This window comes from Cryptomeria japonica, chromosome 8 (assembly GCF_030272615.1).
Source record: "Cryptomeria japonica chromosome 8, Sugi_1.0, whole genome shotgun sequence".
NCBI lineage: Eukaryota > Viridiplantae > Streptophyta > Pinopsida > Cupressales > Cupressaceae > Cryptomeria > Cryptomeria japonica.
In genome coordinates, this window is record NC_081412.1 from 651,868,631 (window position 1) to 651,887,856 (window position 19,226).

Here is a 19,226-nt window from a genome sequence, read left to right on the forward strand (position 1 = left end):
ATCAAATAATTATAAATTTAATAGATGATATGATTGAAAATGTATAAATTTTATTTTACTAATTTAAAACATAGTATCAAATACTTATCAATTTAAATTGGGGAGAGGACCTAGTAGTTGAGAATCTTAATTCTGCACCTCTCAAAATCTTATGTCATAATTTCAAATCACTCTCAAATTATATTGCAATTCACTTGTTTATAGCTAAGGTTTCAATGCAACATCAACATATTTTTTTATTGAGGTTTTGCAAAAGACCACAGAAAAGTTAGACTGATAGTTGTGCAAAAAATCATATTTTATTAATGTGCTAATGTGGCATCACACGATTTGTTGCTTTTTGTAGTTAAAAAATATGTTTCGTTCAATTATGAATACTCATGATCAACACTAGCAATTCCTTAAAATCATAATTATTAATGTTATCTTATTAAAAATGTTGAACACTAAATCAAAAAATCCTATCATAACTATTCAAACATGATCAACTACTAGGGGAAGTGTACCAGTAGTCGTTATAGCTAACTTTGTGCACCAACATATCCTACACAGTACATCGGATTTCAACAATTTATTTTTGTTGTCTCTGTTTGCCACTTAACAACTTATAGCTATCATTTTGGCTTCTGGGTAGTAACAACACACATTATGGGATCTGCTATGCACACACGGGTCAAAAAGTGGTCATTTCAAAGTGTCGTCTAATACCTACTTAAAATACCCCAAAAATTGTGCACTGCAACCACCTCAAAAATTGTCAATACTAATGCACAAATGCGTTATGGGTACCAATAAAGTTGCAGTTAAAGTACAAATTCTAACTACTTAAGAATACAAGTGAACAGCTATTGATATATGTGAAATTTATTATTAAACTTTTAGATATTATTTTTTGGTTTCATTATAATTAATAACTGAAAGATTAAATGAACAAAGAGCAGAGGACCTTAGATCTTTTCCTATAAATTAAAACAAACCATTTGTAACATGCTTGAAATCAATGTAAAGATGAAACAGTTTCGATAGCATTAATGTAAGGGACAAATGAAATCCTGGTCAATTTCCAAAGCATTCATGGTGGGCGGAAGAAGGCAAATCTCAAATTCCACACTTCCTCCACCTTCACGACCAGGAAAGGCAGACACCATTCCATCAAAATGATTGTTCGTCCCACACCTGAGAGCCACAGGCCCTCCCCACCCAAAATCATTCTCATAAATCTCAAACCGCGGAGAACTCCCCACCATCAAAACGTTTTTCACAAGCTCTTCAAACTTATAAACAACCGGCTCTTTAACCCACTTACCAATCGATTCTCTAATAGCCCCGTCCCTTTGACCGCCAATCAAACTGTTAAGCAAACCGGCCGGGAAAGACAGAGGCAAACGGTTAAGCTCCCCGGCGGTAGAGGTCACGAATATGGCCTGAACAGCATTGCCAAAGTAGGATTCCGACAGTGGAGGAATTAATCGGGGCCGGCAATTGACGGAAAGTTGAAATGTCGCGGTCTCGTCCGGGCCAAGCCCCCGGGCCCGTGTGACCGCCTGCCACAAGTGACCGCACAGCGCCTGGAAGGAAGAGACTGTGACGGGTGAATCCCGGTTGGCCCGTTCCTTTAAGCGTTTGATCGTATGGGCGCTGAAATGGAACATTTTTACGCGCAGTAGAGGCGGGCAAAACCGTGGGATTTGGCCGTTCGGGTCAAGCCCTAGCCTAACCGCAGATCCGTCGCAGTCTAGCAGATAGCGGTTGTAGGTGGGATTAGCAGAGATTTTGGTCTCGTTTGTTCTACAGAGTTCAGCCCACGAGTTAAAGAAATTCCAGAAGGAAGTTCCGTCGGCTACGGCGTGGTTGACCGTGCAACACACCGAAACCCCGTCTTTCAGCTGTGTTACCTGCAAATATTTGTTTTGATGAATCAGTTTCTAAATTATTATTTATAAAATAATATCTATATGTAAGCTTGTGGATTAAACTCTGTATAATTTTTATTCTGAAGAATCACTGAGAGTGATTGGAAATGTTGAACAAAAATATGTACATAGCTTAATTTACAAGCTTACATAAACTCTTTCATGGACTGTGGAAAACAAATTCTTAACTATCAATTAAATAATAATACAGTTACCAAAAAAATAGATAGAAATAGGTCACAATTCTAAAATATAGGAGACATCAGAACATAAATGATCAGAACATAGGGCTATTAGACAAAAAAAACAGCCATAAAAGGGGTAGAGGAGGATCCCAATAATTCGATTTATATCATATATTTTTAGAGAAGGTCTTCAAAATATAGATGAGAAAAGCAAAAACTATGGGATTAAGAAACTATTCAAATTTTGGTTCGGCTTTTAGTAATTGGGGTGATACTTCATGGGTGTGAAATTTGGGCTAGTAGTACTTCTGACATCAAATGGACACAAATAGAGAAAATTCAAAAGCACTCGATTACAAGAAAATTCAAACTAAAGACATCAATTCCCTAGGAGATTCTTCTGGTTGAAACAGGTGCAATTCCTATTTAAGTCGTCGTTGTGGTGTCTTTTGAGATAACCAAAAAATTAGAGCAGATGGAAACATATAGTTGGCCCAATGTCATTTTTAAAAACATCTTAAGTGAAAGAAAGAATATGGATGAAATAAACTTGAAGTAGATGAGCAAATGACACATTTATTTGAATGCATGTCCTAATAATAGTAAAGAAATAAAGACTTATGTGGTTGAGAAGTTTTGCAAGGATATGTGGACTAAGGCAGATGAGATAAAGAAATATCATCTTCAAGAATTTAATCCCAACATGGACCATCAACAAAAAGATTTTATAGAGGTCAATATCTCTTGGAGGTCAAAGATTCGCATTGTCCAATTCAAGACTAACTTACATCATCTTTGATGTAAAACAAGGAGGTCGAAAAGACCAAAAGAGATTTACATAGAGAGAGTGTATATTTGTACAAGAAGAACCATAGAAACGAAAAAGAACTTTATTTTAGAATGCAAATCTTACAATAACATCAGAAACATCTAGATAAATGATTTAATAGCAGTCTTTTTTCAGATTTACTTAGCGAATATTAGATCAAAAGAATGAGAAGACTCATTATCAACTGAACAGTAGAAGATCAACACTCCACAATACAAATACATCAAAATTTATTGTCCCATAGACTTTCTTTAACCTCATAAACATTTATTAAACTATATTCTATCAACAGAACCCGAAATTTACCTATACTACAAGCAAGGGAAGGTGATGGCCTTCCAAATTGACGGCGCCATGGAGAGCAAATAGTTCTTTGATAGCTGTCATAACGTCTGGTGTGATCAGTGTTGATAAGTGATGCTGCTCTAGCATGCAGCTCCATGCAACTCCAGTTTGGACATGAAGCTATCCATTCATCACCATGCATAAGCTATTTTTAGTTAATAGTTTTTTTGTTTATTCATGCAAATAAAGCATGTACTCCAGCATGCATGAATCCTTAGGACTATTTTTAGTTTTGCTTTTTGCATGAGTTTGTTTTTAGTAAATAAAGCATGTTGTGCATGCACTTATTGTATTCTTAATTTAGGGAGTAGTTTGCTTTTTTTAGTTTGAGAGCCTTAGTAGCTTTCCATGCAAAGCTAGGAATATATTTAGAACTGCAGTTATTATTTATTCTTCTAGACTGCAAATTCTTTATATATACAGCCTCTATGTAATTTTTTAATTAAAAGCTTCAATAAAGATATTGGTGTTTTTCTTCTTTTTGTTGTTATTGTTTGCTAATCAGTTGGTTCAGAGAGGATAGGTCAGGTTCAAAATTCTACAAGTGGTATCAGAGCAGGTAAAATTGTTTTGGGTTAAAGTTTTATTGTTGGAATTTCGCCAAAGTTAATCATGTCGAATTCTAACCATATGCCCGTTCCAGAATTTGATGAGAATGATTATGATTATTGGTGCATTAAGATGCTGACCTTTTTGATTGGAAAAGATTTGTGGGAGATTATTGAATCAGGTTATGAAGAGCCAACTGATTGGAATGCCCTTACAGCCAATGAAAGAACAACAAGAAAGGAAGCAAGGAAAAAGAATGCTCAAGCTTTGTTTCACATTCAGATAGCTCTTGATAAGAGCTTATCCAAGAATATCAGGAGCAACAACTGCCAAAGATGCCTGGAAGACTCTACAAGAAGATTACTAGGGTAGTGATCAGGTTAAAGTGGTCAAGCTTCAGACATTGAAGCGAGAGTTTGAGAATTTGAAGATGCAAGAAGCTGAGAGTATAAGTGATTATTGTGTCAGAGTCAAAGATGTAGTCAATAAAATGGCTACACTTGGAGAAATTGTAAGCAATGAAGTTTTGATTAAAAAGGTGTTGAGATCTTTGACACCCAGATGGAATCATGTAGCAATAATCATAGAAGAAAGCAAGGATTTGACAAAACTACAGTTTGATCAACTGGTTGGATCCCTGATGTCTCATGAAGAAAGATTGAAAGATTCTTTTGAAGGTGTAGAGAAAGCATTTTCCTCTAAATTGCTATTCACAAAAAATGAAGATGCAAGCAGCAGTAGTGCCAAAATCAATCAAGGCCAAGGTAAAGGGCAAAGCCAAAATTCTTCAAGAGGTAGAGGAAGAGGTGGCTCACGAGGAAGTGGTGGTTTCAGAGGAAGAGGTAGAGGCAGATTTGATAAGAGAAATGTTCAATGTTACCATTGTAATAGGTATGGCCACTTTCAAAGAGAATGCAGATTGAAAGAAGGTAAAAGTGCTAACTATGCTCAAGAAAGTAGTGACAATCCTCCTGATCACTTATTTTTATCTTATGCCAAGGGTGAAAATACTAGTAAAGATGTTTGGTACCTAGATTCTGGATGCTCTAACCATATGACAGGGAATGAGAAGTTGTTCTCAACAAAGGATGGAAGTTTCAAATCCAAGATCCAGCTTGGTGATGATAAATCATTGGAGGTTGCTGCCAAAGGAGCTATGGAGGTCCAAATAAAAGAAGGTATAAAGAGTATTCATGATATTTATTATACTCCACAATTGAAGCACAATTTGTTAAGTGTTGGGCAGCTATGTGAGAAAAATTATAAAGTAGTCTTTGAGAATAAGACTTGTACCATCTATGATAAGAATAAGGATAATAGGGTGATCACTGTTGTTCCTATGACAAGAAATAGGATGTTCCCCTTGAGGTTTGGTGAACATAACAACATTTTGGCAAATATGGCTTATGAGGATTCAAGTTGGTTATGGCATCTCAGGTATGGGCATTTAAATTTTCATAGTTTGAAGTTTCTAACCTCACATGCATTAGTTTCTGGTTTGCCCAAGGTTGAGGAACACAAGGAGGTTTGTGAAGGTTGTGCTAAAGGAAAGCATCCAAGAGAAAAGTTTCCAAAGGGCAATGCATGGAGGGCTCATCACCCACTTCAGCTTGTTCATTCAGATATATGTGGTCCTATGCAGACTAAGAGTTTGGGTAAGTCATCATATTTCATCACTTTTATTGATGATTACTCACGAAATTGTTGGGTATATTTTTTGAAGGCCAAAGATGAAGCCTTTGATACATTCAAGAAGTTTAAAGCCCTTGTAGAAAATGAGAAAGGGTGCAAGATCAAATGTTTAAGGACTGATCGTGGAGGAGAGTTTTGCTCAAAGGCTTTCCAAAGTTATTGTGATTTTAATGGCATCAAGAGGCAACTTACTACTGCATACACACCTCAACAAAATGGAGTAGCTGAAAGGAAGAATCGTACTGTGGTTGAAATGGCAAGGTGCATGTTACAAACCAAGGGATTGAGCAATTCTTTTTGGGGAGATGGAGTTGCTACAACGGTGTACATCCTCAACCGTAGCCCCACCAGTGCACTAGAAAAGATGACTCCTTATGAAGCTTGGTATGGTAAAAGGCCTAATGTTAATCATTTCAAAGTTTTTGGTTGTTTGGCTTATGTGCATGTACCAGATCAGAATAGACAGAAGTTAGATGCAAAGAGTGAGTCATGTATTTTTATTGGGTATAGTGAGAAAAGCAAGGCTTATAGATTGTATAATCCCCTCACTAACAAGCTTATTGTCTAAGAGATGTGATTTTTGATGAAGGGGGAGTTTATGGTCATAAAAAAGGCCATGTTGAGAAGCCAAAATCTATTTTGAATGATGATATAATTGCTGATATTGATCATGAGCAGCCATCTAATGTTTCTATATCCAGTGGTTTAACTCCACCAAGCAATCCTTCATCAAGTACTTTAGTACCAAGTTCAAGTCCAGCTTCTTCTCCAAGTTCTACAAGGAAAGTAAGGAGATTGAGTGATATCTACCAAAAGAGTGGAAATCAAATACATGAAGAAAACCCAATAGGTGAGACAGTGAATTTTGCTTTATTAGCCAAGGCTGATTTTGAACCATCATGTTTTGAAGATGCGTGTACTAATGAAGTTTGGGTGAAAGCCATGGAAGAAGAGATGGATTCCATTCACAGGAATGACACTTGGGAGTTAACAGAACTTCCACATGACAAAAAAAGGATTGGCACCAAATGGGTCTACAAGACCAAATTTAACAGTGATGGGAGTGTTGAAAGACACAAGGCAAGATTAGTTGCTAAAGGCTTCACACATAAATATGGAATTGACTATGAAGAGACATTTGCACCAGTAGCAAGACAAGAGACCATACGAATGCTGATTTCATTAGCAGCTCAGAAGAAGTGGAGCATACATAATATGGATGTGAAAAGTGCCTTCTTGAATGGGTACTTAGAAGAGGAAGTATATGTGGAGCAGCCACAAGGTTTTGAAGTGGAAGGAAAAGATAATTATGTCTACAAGTTGAAGAAGGCTTTGTATGGCCTCAAGCAAGCACCAAGAGCGTGGTATGCCAGGATTGATGGATACTTTCAGGAGAATAGCTTCCAGAGAAGTAAGAGTGATCCTACCCTATACTACAAACAAGAAGGTACTGATATTCTCATCATAAGTTTGTATGTTGATGATCTTTTGTATATGGGTAGTAGTTCTAAGATGAAAGATGAATTCAAAGCTGCTATGATGAAAGAATTTGAGATAAAAGATCTTGGTCTAATGAAATATTTTCTAGGAATGGAGGTTTATCAAAGTAAGGATGAGATTTTCATTTGTCAAAAAAAGTATGCACAGGATATGCTGAAGAAATTTAATATGACTGATTGTAACCCTGCCTCCACTCCAAGTGCTCATGGAGATTTGTTATGTAGAGATGATGGTGCTGATTTAGTTGATGAGACAACTTACAGAAGTATTGTGGGGAGCTTGATGTTTCTAACCCACACGAGGCTAGATATTGCTTATTCAGTTTCACTTGTTTCAAGGTATATGACAAATCCATCTGAAATACATATGAAGGCAGCCAAGAGGATTTTGAGGTATGTGAAAGGGAATTCAAGTTTTGGTATTCATTACTACTCTTCTGAAAAGTTCAATCTTGTAGGCTTTAGTGATTCAGATTGGGGAGGTAGTATGGATGACCGTAAATCTACATCTGGAAATTGTTTTTCTTTTGGTTCTGGTTTGATTACCTGGAGCTTAAAAAAAACAAAGTATTGTTGCCCTCTCATCTACAGAAGCAGAGTATGTTGCAATTACCTCAACAGGTACACAAGCCCTTTGGCTCAGAAAAGTTTTGGAAGAAATTGGAGAAAAACAAATTCAGCCTATAGTAATTTATTGTGACAATGTGAGTGCCATCAAGTTAGCTAAGAATCCAGTTCATCACAGCAGAACAAAGCATTTTGATTTGAAATATCACTTCATACGAGATTTGGTGCAAAAAAGGATGTCGAATTGAAGCACATCAACACCCAGGATCAACTAGCAGATATATTCACCAAAGCGGTTGCGAAAGCTCAGTTTATAGCACTACGAGATAAGATTGTCAGCCCTCTCAGCATCAAGGGGGAGTATGTTGATAAGTGATGATGCTCTAGCATGCAGCTCCATGCAACTCCAGTTTGGACATGAAGCTATCCATTCATCACCATGCATAAGCTATTTTTAGTTAATAGTTTTTTTGTTTATTCATGCAAATAAAGCATATACTCCAGCATGCATGAATCCTTAAGACTATTTTTAGTTTTGCTTTTTGCATGAGTTTGTTTTTAGTAAATAAAGCATGTTGTGCATGCACTTATTGTATTCTTAATTTAGGGAGTAGTTTGCTTTTTTTAGTTTGAGAGCCTTAGTAGCTTTCCATGCAAAGCTAGGAATATATTTAGAACTGCAGTTATTATTTATTCTTCTAGACTGCAAATTCTTTATATATACAGCCTCTATGTAATTTTTTAATTAAAAGCTTCAATAAAGATATTGGTGTTTTTCTTCTTTTTGCTGTTATTGTTTGCTAATCAGTTGGTTCAGAGAGGATAGGTCAGGTTCAAAATTCTACAATCAGATCCGCAATGCTTAGCTCTCCTGCCATAGCTTCGATGAAATCTACGTCCGAGTCGTTACAGAGGATGTAAATACCTCCATCAACAGGACTGGTTGTTAACCGCCTGGCCAAGGGATAAAACTTTACGAGCATACGAGAAAGCGTTTCTGCAAGGAGGTCTACTTGAGAGGAGAAGTTGCTGCCGGGTATTTGATAGAGGAGGCCTTGTTGAATATATTGAGCGAACATCATTTGTAAATCTAAGGGCAACAGTTTAATCTGTTGGGGTTCAGATGGAGTGGCTGGAGATACAGTACGCTTTCTATTCACACGAATCATTCTGCCGTCTTAGAAATAATCAGGTACTCCACTGAAAATTATATAACCTTCCCGGTGAGCAGGCAAGTGGGTTTATTTTTTATATTACTAAAGTTCATTATTATTTGTTATATTTAAATTCGATTATCAATGGGTTCCAGGCGAATCTCCAAGGATGAGCATCGAATAATTATTAAAATAAAAATATTAGAAAGTTATGTGAAACCTTTTTATTCATATGCTGGAGGCAAAGATACCTTCCTTGTCCTTCTGGATGGAGAATTGACAGGTAACGTGTGTTTGTCCAAACAATACAGATTCTAGTTTTGATGCCTTACTAGTCTTGCTTGTCTTTTTTGGAGAGGAATTTCACGTTACACCTGTCCCTGTGTAAAACTCATCTATTAGGTTTGGATTTTTTTTATAAAATAATTGGATTACAGTTGAGTAATACATATATCTAAATCAATCAAGTGGTTTGCAAGGATCTTATTGAAGTTTTGAAAGTTTGAACTTTAATAGATAATCTTATTGATTGTATTAAATACAATCAATTGAATTGCAATCTTTTGACTAAGCTTAAAATTTGGTGTGACAATTTTTCTTTCTAAATTTTCTATATTAAAACATAATATCTATGTTGATGTATGCTACAAGTCTAATAGTTTTATTGGTTCTTATTTTTTAAACTTGATTTAGTAAAATTTATTGAAGTTTTGAAAGTTTGAACTTTAATAGATAGTTTTTTATAATCTTATTGATTGTATTTAATCAATTGAATTGCAATCTTTTGACTAAGCTTAAAATTTGGTGTGACAATTTTTCTTTCTAAATTTTCTATATTAAAACATAATATCTATGTTGATGTATGCGACAAGTCTAATAGTTTTATTGGTTCTTATTTTTTGAACTTGATTTAATAAAATTTATTTGATTTCTGAATTTAATTTCATATAGACTCAAATATAAGAAACAAACTTAAATTAAATTATTTTTATCATTTAAACTTATAGAGTTCTTACTTGTAAAATCTACATTAATTATTTATTCCTATTAGGATCCATGGAACATTTTAATAGCAAGAAAAATTAAAAAGGTGTGGGAGAAAGTAGAAGCCATTCTTACCTTTTCAATCATGTTTTCCCTTTAAAGTTTTCCTTCAAGAGCATATTTTTTGGCATGCATTATTTTCTTTTCTTTGTGAACTATTGTTACCTTTTCAATCCTATTTTGGCATGCATTATTTTCTTTTCTTTGTGAACTATTGTTACCTTTTCAATCCTATTTTGGCGTGCATTATTTTCATTTCTTTGTGAACTATTGTTACCTTTTCAATCCTATTTTCCCTTTAAAGTTTTCCTTCAAGAGCATAATTTTTGGCATGCATTATTTTCTTTTCTTTGTGAACTATTGCTATAGTCAAGCATGAGGTTCAATTAGAAAATTAGGAGTATTTGGAAAAAATAAAGTGTAAGTTAATGTCTATTTTTGTAATTTAAAACTCTCTTTAAAAGTTACAAATTGAAATTAATGCTAATAAAAGAATTAAAAAATTGAGATTTAAAACTTTTTTGAAATTAGATTTAAATATTTTAATAGATATTCAAAATTGTCATTAAAAATTGTTAGTACTTATATGTTTCTATATTTAAATATTTCTTTTCATTTATCACTAATTTTTACCTTTGAAATGAAGATTTTGGTGGGAATATTATCATATGAAAAGATGTACCAATGTTATGACTTGTGCAAGTTATAAACCTTAATTTAAATTTAAATTTATCTTTATATATATGTTTGTGAGAAAATTATCATGTGTGTGTCATTTTCATCTTTATGCATAGCATACAATTATTGTAATAACTAGATTTTGATAAATATTATAGAAAAGAAATGAATATGTGAATGAACATAGATCCATAGGTTTTTTTTTTTTTTTAAATATAAATATATATGAATTAAAATAGATATCATGCATCTATATATAATTGAATTTATTCATATGTGAAAAATGATGTTATTGTTTAATTATCTACTTTTAGCATTACAAATAGAAAGAGATTATGTTTCTTTGTTTCTAAGTTCCCATAGCTAATACCTAATGGCGAGCTATCAATTGACATGTATAGGGAGAAAATATCACTTAATGGAAAGATCTAACTCTCATACCATTACAGTATCTCATTAATTTTTTTAAATATAAAAAAACTCTAGTTCATGATTATAATATTTTACACAATTAGCATAAAGAACCAGATTAATTGTAGTTTAATAGATATAATGTTTAGAATATAGCTTTAAAACACCAAATTAGTTCCTTAGCAATTGTTATTTTGCAATGATCTATTTATTGGTGAAAAAAAAATTGTCTTTGGACTACCTCAAAAAATACCTAAAATTCATTCTCAAAATGTCATAGCCAATTATTGATTAAAATCATATTTAATTCAAACTAAAATTTATCAACTTCACACAATGGTGATTTTTATGTGAAATTGCTCTAAGTACTTGTGATTTTTGTCTACCAATTTCAAATGTAGAAGTGATTCATCTTAGATCAATTGAATAATAATTCCATACTCTGAAAGGAGTAGGAATCAAATAATTAAATGTACTCTCAATGTTTCCTTCTCCTTACTTGACCTCTCTTAAAATAGTTTTTCCTTCTAATACACACAACTCTTCACATGCCCCTTGATATTATTAAAAATAAACTATAATTATAATTTTTATTATATAAATTAATCTCTTTTGGAAGTGACTACCCTAAACTATTGTGACTTCTTTCAACCTTTTGATGTCTTTTTGTTTCTTATGTTAGGATAAAAGACTATGAATAACTTTGTATTTTATTTTTATGTCGAAGGCATCTCTTACATGAAATAAACCACCTATATCAATGTTTGTCTTATTGAACACCTCTAATCTCCTTTTGACAACTACAAAAATTAAAAATGGTTATAGTGCAAATCTTCCTTATTTTGTGGTGGGTGTTCATAGTTGCATCCCCCTTCAAACTACCTTAACAAATTTAACATTTCTAAATATTCTAATTTGAATAATAATTCCATGCTCCAAAAGGAGTAGAAATCAAATAATTAAATCTCTCATTCTCATTCTTTGGCCTCTCTTAAAATAACTTTTCCCTTCAATAGATAAAACTTTTCACATGCCCCTTGATATTATCAAAAATAATTTATCCGATAATATAAATTAATCTCTTTTGAAAGAAGCTACTCTAAAATGTTGTGATTTCTTTCCACCTTTTGATGTCTTTTTGTTTATTATGCTAGTATAAAAGACTATGACTAACTTTGTATTTCATTTTTATGTCGAAGGCATTTCATATATGAAATAAATCACCTAACTTTTGAAATCAATAGTTCAAACTTGAGAAGTATGGAAGACCATAGAGGTAATGTCAACTGTATGCTTACATTAATATTAATTTTTAAAAACTATTTTATTTAATTAAAAAAAATGCAAATATGTATTTTAAAATTGTTGTTAAGAAAAAGAATGTATGTAAAAGGAAAAATGTATCTTTTATTATTATTTTTTTGTAATAGGAATATATTTTAATATAATTTTTTTATTGAGATATTTTATCTATTTTTTTAAGTTTCAAAAAATAAAAAGAAAAAAATATTAAAAAAATAATAATTATCTTTACTATAATTATTTTACCTCTTCTTCTTTTAAGGATTACAGGTGATTATTATTTTTTCTTTTAAAAAAAAAATTGGTTTTGTAAAGTTAAGATTTATATTTTTAAATTTAAGATATTTTAAAAATTATTTATCTACACTATGATTGGTTTAAAAAATTTGGTGTTATAGGAGCAAATTTTTAGGGATGATAGATTTTTTAGGTTTTTCTTTGGATTTCTTTGTATTTTAAAAAATGAAATATCTATTTTAAATATTTTTTTATTTTTTATCATTTATAATATTGTAAATAAAATATTTTTTCTAAATAAACATATAAATTTTAATAATTATTTTTTATCTCAAAATATAGATAATAAAACCAATTATAAGGATTTTATTTAGTTTAAATGAAATTAAATGAAAAAAAAATATAAATATTTTTATTAAATAATTAAACCTAATTATTATGTGTATTCTTTATAATTATATATTTTTAAATTATTCTATTTTTTAATACTTTTTGAAAATCACAAATTTTTTAAACATTTTAATATATACAAAATAATTTAATAACTTTTCGTCATAAATTTAAATATTTTTCATTATGTTATTTAAAAAAATGTCTATTTTCAATTTTATAGTTATTTTATGAAAACTAATTATAATTATTATTACATAAATATAAAAAATAATATAATATTATACTATAAATTAGTAATTATACTTGTGATTAATTATATTATTATAATTATAATTATATAAAAATTTTAAATTAAATTAGTATTATGCTCTTAAGAAAAATATATGTTTTCACTATAAAATTTGTATTATATCATAATTATTATGTCGAAACATTCCCTATATGAAGTGAACCACCTACTTATTGAAAACAATGGTTTAAAATTTGGAAGAAGAACGAAGAATATAGAATTAATCACTTAAATTTTATTAATTTTCAAAAAGAGATTTTTTATAATAAAAAATAAAATATTTAAATTTTAATATTATTATTAGGAGGTAATTTTTTATTAAGTTTAAAATTTATTTTAATTATTTATGTGTTTTTTATAATAATTAAAAATTATTATAATTTAATCTATAATAATTTGTCTTATTAAAATTTTAATTAAGATAGAATAATTATATTTGGAATTAAAAAATTTATTTTCTTACTATTTTCTATTAATATTATCTTCTTTGATTAGATATTCTATTTTTTTTTATGTATTCTTATTTTTCCACTTCTTCTTTTAAGGGTTGATTTTTTATTAAGTTAAAATTGCATTTTAATTATTTGTGTTTTTTAATGGAATTACAAATAATAATTAAAAGATATTAGAATTTATACATTTTGTCTTATTTAAATTTAATTTATTATAGAATAATTATATTTGAATTTTATTCTAATTTACATAATAAAATAAATTTCATCATAACACCTAAATTAAATGTTTAGAGTGAGAGAGAAAGAAAGAGCAACTAACTTTTGATTACTCATTTCATGCCAATAATTTAAGGATATCATATGTCCTTGGGGAGATATGTTGATGGTAGCATGTCATTTGATTATTATCTTCATCTCCATCTCTCCCCTTTATCTATATCTCCTTACCTCTCCCTATATCTCTCTCTTTTCCCCTTCTATCCTTCCCACTCTATCTAGCTCTCTATCTCTACCTCTCTCTATCCATCTCTCTCTCCTTCTCACTCCCTCTTTTTATATATCTCTACTTGTATATCATCTCTCTCCCTCTCCCTCCTCTCTATTTTTTTGTATATCTTTCTTCTTCTTTATATCTATCTCTATATATATTTTACTCACACACATTTTGTCTTACTCCCTCCTTATCTTTATATCTTTATATCTCTCACTCACACAAACACACACTCAAGCCTATTTCTCCCTCCCTATCTCTATTCTATCTCATTATCTCTAGATATTATACACTCATCTTCATCTCTCTCTCTCTCCATATCCCTCTCTACCTCTCCATATATCACTTCCTATATATTTATCTTTCTATCTCTCTATCTCCCCCTCTCTAATTCTCACCATCTTTCTATCTCTATTTCTTCCTCTCCCTCTTTTTCTCTCCTTCCATCTTTCTATCTCTATTTCTTCCTCTCCCCCTGTTTCTCTCCTTCCATCTCTCCCTCTTGCTCATCCCCTCTATATTTTATAAGTTATATTTACTCTCTAGATTCTTTCTATCCCTATATAAATCTCTTTATATCCTTATATATCGCTTCTCTCCCTCTTTCTATCTTATCTCTCCCTATCTCCCCACCACTCCATATTTTTATATTTATCTACTTCTTCTCTCTAATGTATATATTCACTCCATGTTTCTCCCTCTCTCTCTCTACCTCTTTATTTTCCCCCTCTTTATCTCTCTCCCTCTCTCTAAAGTCTAAACCTTTCTCTCTCTATTACTTGTCTCTCCCTCTGTATCTCCTCTCTTTCTATCTTTATCTCCCCCTCTCACTTGCTCTATCTTTCTTTCCGTCCTCTTTTTCTCTATCTTCATCTCTACCTCTATCTTCATCTTTCCCCCTAATCTCTAGACATGCCTCCTTCTATCCATCCATCTCTCTCTCATTCTCCCGCTTTTTGGACCTCTATATTTATATCTCTTTTCCTCTCTATATCTATCTCTCCCTATCACTTCTTTCATCTATCCCTCTGTCTCTATCTCTCTCTACCATTATATCTCTCCCTCTCTCTATATCACTTCATCTCTAACTATTTATTTTTCTCTTCCATATCTATATATTCATCTCCCCTCTCTCTCTGTCTCTCTCATATCTCTCTCCTTCTCTTCATCTTCCTCTCCCCATTCTCCATCTCTATCTTTGACTCCATCGATATCTTCATCTTCTTCTCTATCTTTATATCTATCTCTTTACTAATCTTTCTCTCACTCTTGCCCCTCTATATATCCCTCTTTCTAGCCCTATCTCAACCTCAGTCTTACGCTCACCCTACTGCAAAGATAATATGAGCCTGTTGCTAATAAAACTTGACTATCTTCTCAATCCAAAGGTTTCATTTCAATTATGATTGAATCCATGTAGGTGGATGCATAGTTTATTTTAAGCTATTACCTCTCTCAATTAAGTCCTTTGTTGTACAAACAGCATCATGGCCACAAATTGACCTCATGCACTGCACAAATTTATCCAAAAAATGGACCAATTTTTTCCCAATTGACCTTCCACACTTCTTTGGTATACCCATTGCACACCAAAGTGCAATTGCTAGTTTATATTAATTTATTAAAATAAGAGTTGTAGTTAAAATTACATAAATACTATTATTCTAATATAATTTTAAAATAAAAATGATTCAAAATTACAATAATTAAAAATTTAAATATTTTTATTACAATTCAAAATTATAATGATTAAAAATTAGAACAAATATTTTTATTACAATACTATGATGGCAAGTACTCGCCACTATGTGGCACTTATTTTTTATCATATCTTTATATTATTTTTAGAATATTAGATTGAAATAATTAGAGTATGCTTAGGGTAGCATGTCATTTGATTATTATCTCCATCTATATCTCTCCCCTATATGTATCTCCTTACCTCTCTCTCTCTCTCTCTCTCTCTATATATATATATATATATATATCTATATATATATATATATCTATATCTCCCTCTCTATATCTATCTCCATTTCTCTTTCACTTGCATACATAATCATTGTTTCTCCATCCCTGTCTCTATTTCTCTCTCTCTGTCTCTTATACATTTCTCTCCCTTCATCTCTCCTACTCCCTCTATATATCCCTTTGTACATCTCTCTCTATATATTTATCTTTATATCTATGTATCTCTCCCTCTCACATCGTATCCACCTTTCTAACAATCTCCCTTTGTCATTGATGGCAAAACATATTCATAACATGACTACGCCAACTCCCCCTTACTCATGCAATTCCTCAAAACCACATTCCTTGAACTCATATTCCTTTCTCCCCCTTTTGACATCAACGACAAAGGATGCCTCTGATGAAAAAGGAAAGAATAGATATACAACCAAAAATGTGAATCTTACATAAAGAAACATTCAACTGCTCTTCTTTGGAAATATAAGCTTGTACTTTCCCTTCAGTTATGGAAGAACTTCCCATGAATATATACCCAATTTGATACTTACTAAAAGGCTTCTACACTCAACCAGCAAATCAACCAAATTTGAAAGGTTATCCGGAGCAGTTGGATTATGCTCATACTCTACTACATCCTCAAGAAAAACTAAAAAGTTTTCTGCTTATCTTCAACAATTTCCTTAACTTTCCAAAATATGCTCACAAAGTCTTCTTGTTGTCTTTGCAATAGAAGAAGCTTAGCCTAAAGAGAATTAACTCTTTTCCTCTTCTCACCATCTTTATCATTCAGAAAATCAAAAGATTTAGCTAGACTTGTCAGTTTAGATTCAATAGCATCAATTTTACCTTTGTTCTTCACAACTACTGCCAGCCAAGAGATAGCGGATACAATCTCTTAATTCTTCTATGCAAATTGAAAAGTTATTTTGAGAAATAGTACATTCTTCAATTGACTTCTCAGCCATTCTTTCTTTCAAGATCTCAGTCAATGATTCTAGAAGAAGAGTATTGATATCTTCTTGACTAATGTTGTTCCGAATCAGATGCTTCATCAAAATTCTCTCAATTATGTCTGACTCGTCTGAGGTGAGCCATTTCACACAATTCTTATGAATTCCATCTGTACTGACAACCAACTTTAATAGAACAGACTCGTCATCTGAGTCTCCAACTCCCTGCTCATTCACTTTTGAAACTCCTCTAGTTGCAGAGGATTCTGGATGTGTATAATGTTGTCATTGATGTCATGTCACAACCCTCCTTTATCACTTTTGGATTTAAAATAAAAACTCTATTATATTTTTGGATAAACTATTTAAATGATTGAATGAATATCATGAAAGGATAAAATAATAAAACTCACACACACACATGGAAAATATACTTTTTTCTTAATTATTTATTTAATTTTCCTCACCCAATTATGGCACATGTTGTAGGAAGAATAAGAAGCTTCTAGAGGATTCTCCACCACCTTGCATGTAACTCCTCCCACTAAGTCTAATCAATTTTTGCATGAAGTCCAAAATTGGGAAAGAAACTTTTTTTTAATTAAAAAATTTAGGTAGTGGAATAGGGGAATTTTTCTTATAAATGATATGCAAGTTTTCAAAAATGGGAGTTGGTTATTCCATAAAGAAATTCTTCTCTCAAGTAAATTTTTCTTTTGTAGTCATATTTCATTTTGAAAATAACTAAGATTGCTTTGGAGGACTTCTTTCAAGTTTGAAGGATCAAGGGAGACTAATTGAAGGATTCATAGGGGATTCTACATCAATTTCAAGCATCCAGGTTCTTTCAATTTAGTTTTACTTTATCATGCATCTTATTCTTGCTGCAAATTAGATTAGATCAATTTGTTTCAACTAAATCAAATTGTTTCAATTCTTGTTGAGAACTAGATTAGATCAATTTTTATTTCTCCCTCTAATTCATCTCCCTGGTTTTCGAATAAAAATTTGAATCTCATAGATCTCGCTATGGATATTTCTCTATGTTTCTCATTTGATTCTATACATATTTTCCATTATCTGGTTATATATTTTCTGCGAAAAAATTGTTGAAAGAAAGGATAGGATTCGCTGTGAATAATTTTCTGTAATATTCTCATTTGTTCTAGTTTGGTTATCTACTCCTCTCTGGAAAAATAACAGTTGAAAACCAAGGAATGAGTCCCTCTGTGAAATACTCTCTGTATTCCAATATGCAGATCCATATTGCTTCATCTTTGTATTCTGGTTTAGTTTTACTCTCTGTGTTAATTGCTCCAATATGCAAATCCATATTGCTTCATCTTTGTATTCTGGTTTAGTTTTACTCTCTGTGTTAATCGCTCCAATATGTAAATCCTTATTGCTTCCTGGTTAAATTCTACTCTCTGTGTTGATCACTCCAATATGTAAATCCATATTGTTTCATTTTTGTATTCTACTTTATTACTACTCTCTGTGTTTTTGCTATTGTAAGTAAATTCTTATTATTCACATTAATACTTTACCTCTCATATTCTGGTTTTAAATAAAATTAAACTGGGAACTTTAGACATAAAAATATAATATATATATATATATATATATATATATATATATATTAATAGTATTAGCATTTTAATCTTAATGCATTTTGTATTAATAAATGTGAAGTGATTGATGTCGCACTGCACGAGAACGGGCTTGTGTGTACCGGTTCGCAGGTGGAGGACGGAGATAGTACTCCGCAGGGGGAGTGGTACCGTTACGGTACCCTCCAATAGCCTGCGGTCACTACTGCGACAGTGGCCGCAAGTTAATGGAGGGGACCGTGGGGTCCCACTCCCATTAACCCGCATGCGTGCCATTCGAACTTAGTTCGATGGCAATGATTACTCTTTTTTTTTAAATTCCTTTTTATATATATTTAAAACTTTAGTTTAATTAGAAATTCTTTTTTTGATATGTAAATAAATTTTAGTTAATGAAAATTTTAAACTTAAGAATTTTATTTTTTAAAAATTTATAAACTAGTTTTAATAAATTTATATTAAGTCATCTTAAGACCCACTTAGAAATTAATGACATAAGCTAAATTCTATGTTGGGGCTAGTGATTTTATAAGCGACATTCTTGCATACAACTTACCTTACCTTCGCTCATGCATATATCTTTACGTTGAATCAAATATTGGTGTTCCATCTTCATACAGATTATACATTTAATTGTTGGTATACAAGTTACCTAACTTTCAT

At 31.7% G+C, this 19,226-nt stretch overlaps 1 protein-coding gene across 1 annotated transcript; it reads right to left on the bottom strand.

Annotated features, from left to right (window-relative positions):
- Positions 1 to 1,028: 1,028 nt before the first annotated feature.
- Positions 1,029 to 8,748, bottom strand: LOC131069253 (BAHD acyltransferase DCR-like). The gene is made up of 2 exons (XM_058004617.2): positions 8,425 to 8,748; positions 1,029 to 1,895 (listed from the first exon to the last, which is right to left on the bottom strand). Exons 1-2 carry the CDS (start codon positions 8,746 to 8,748, stop codon positions 1,029 to 1,031), a joined length of 1,191 nt encoding a protein of 396 aa, XP_057860600.2.
- Positions 8,749 to 19,226: the final 10,478 nt, after the last annotated feature.

Coding starts and splice junctions, on each gene's coding strand:
- LOC131069253 (XM_058004617.2), bottom strand. CDS start 8,748: ATGATTCGTGTGAATAGAAAGCGTACTGTATCTCCAGCCACTCCATCT. Junction 1,896..8,424: donor TAAGCATTGCGGATCTGATT/GTAGAATTTTGA, acceptor AAATATTTGCAG/GTAACACAGCTGAAAGACGG.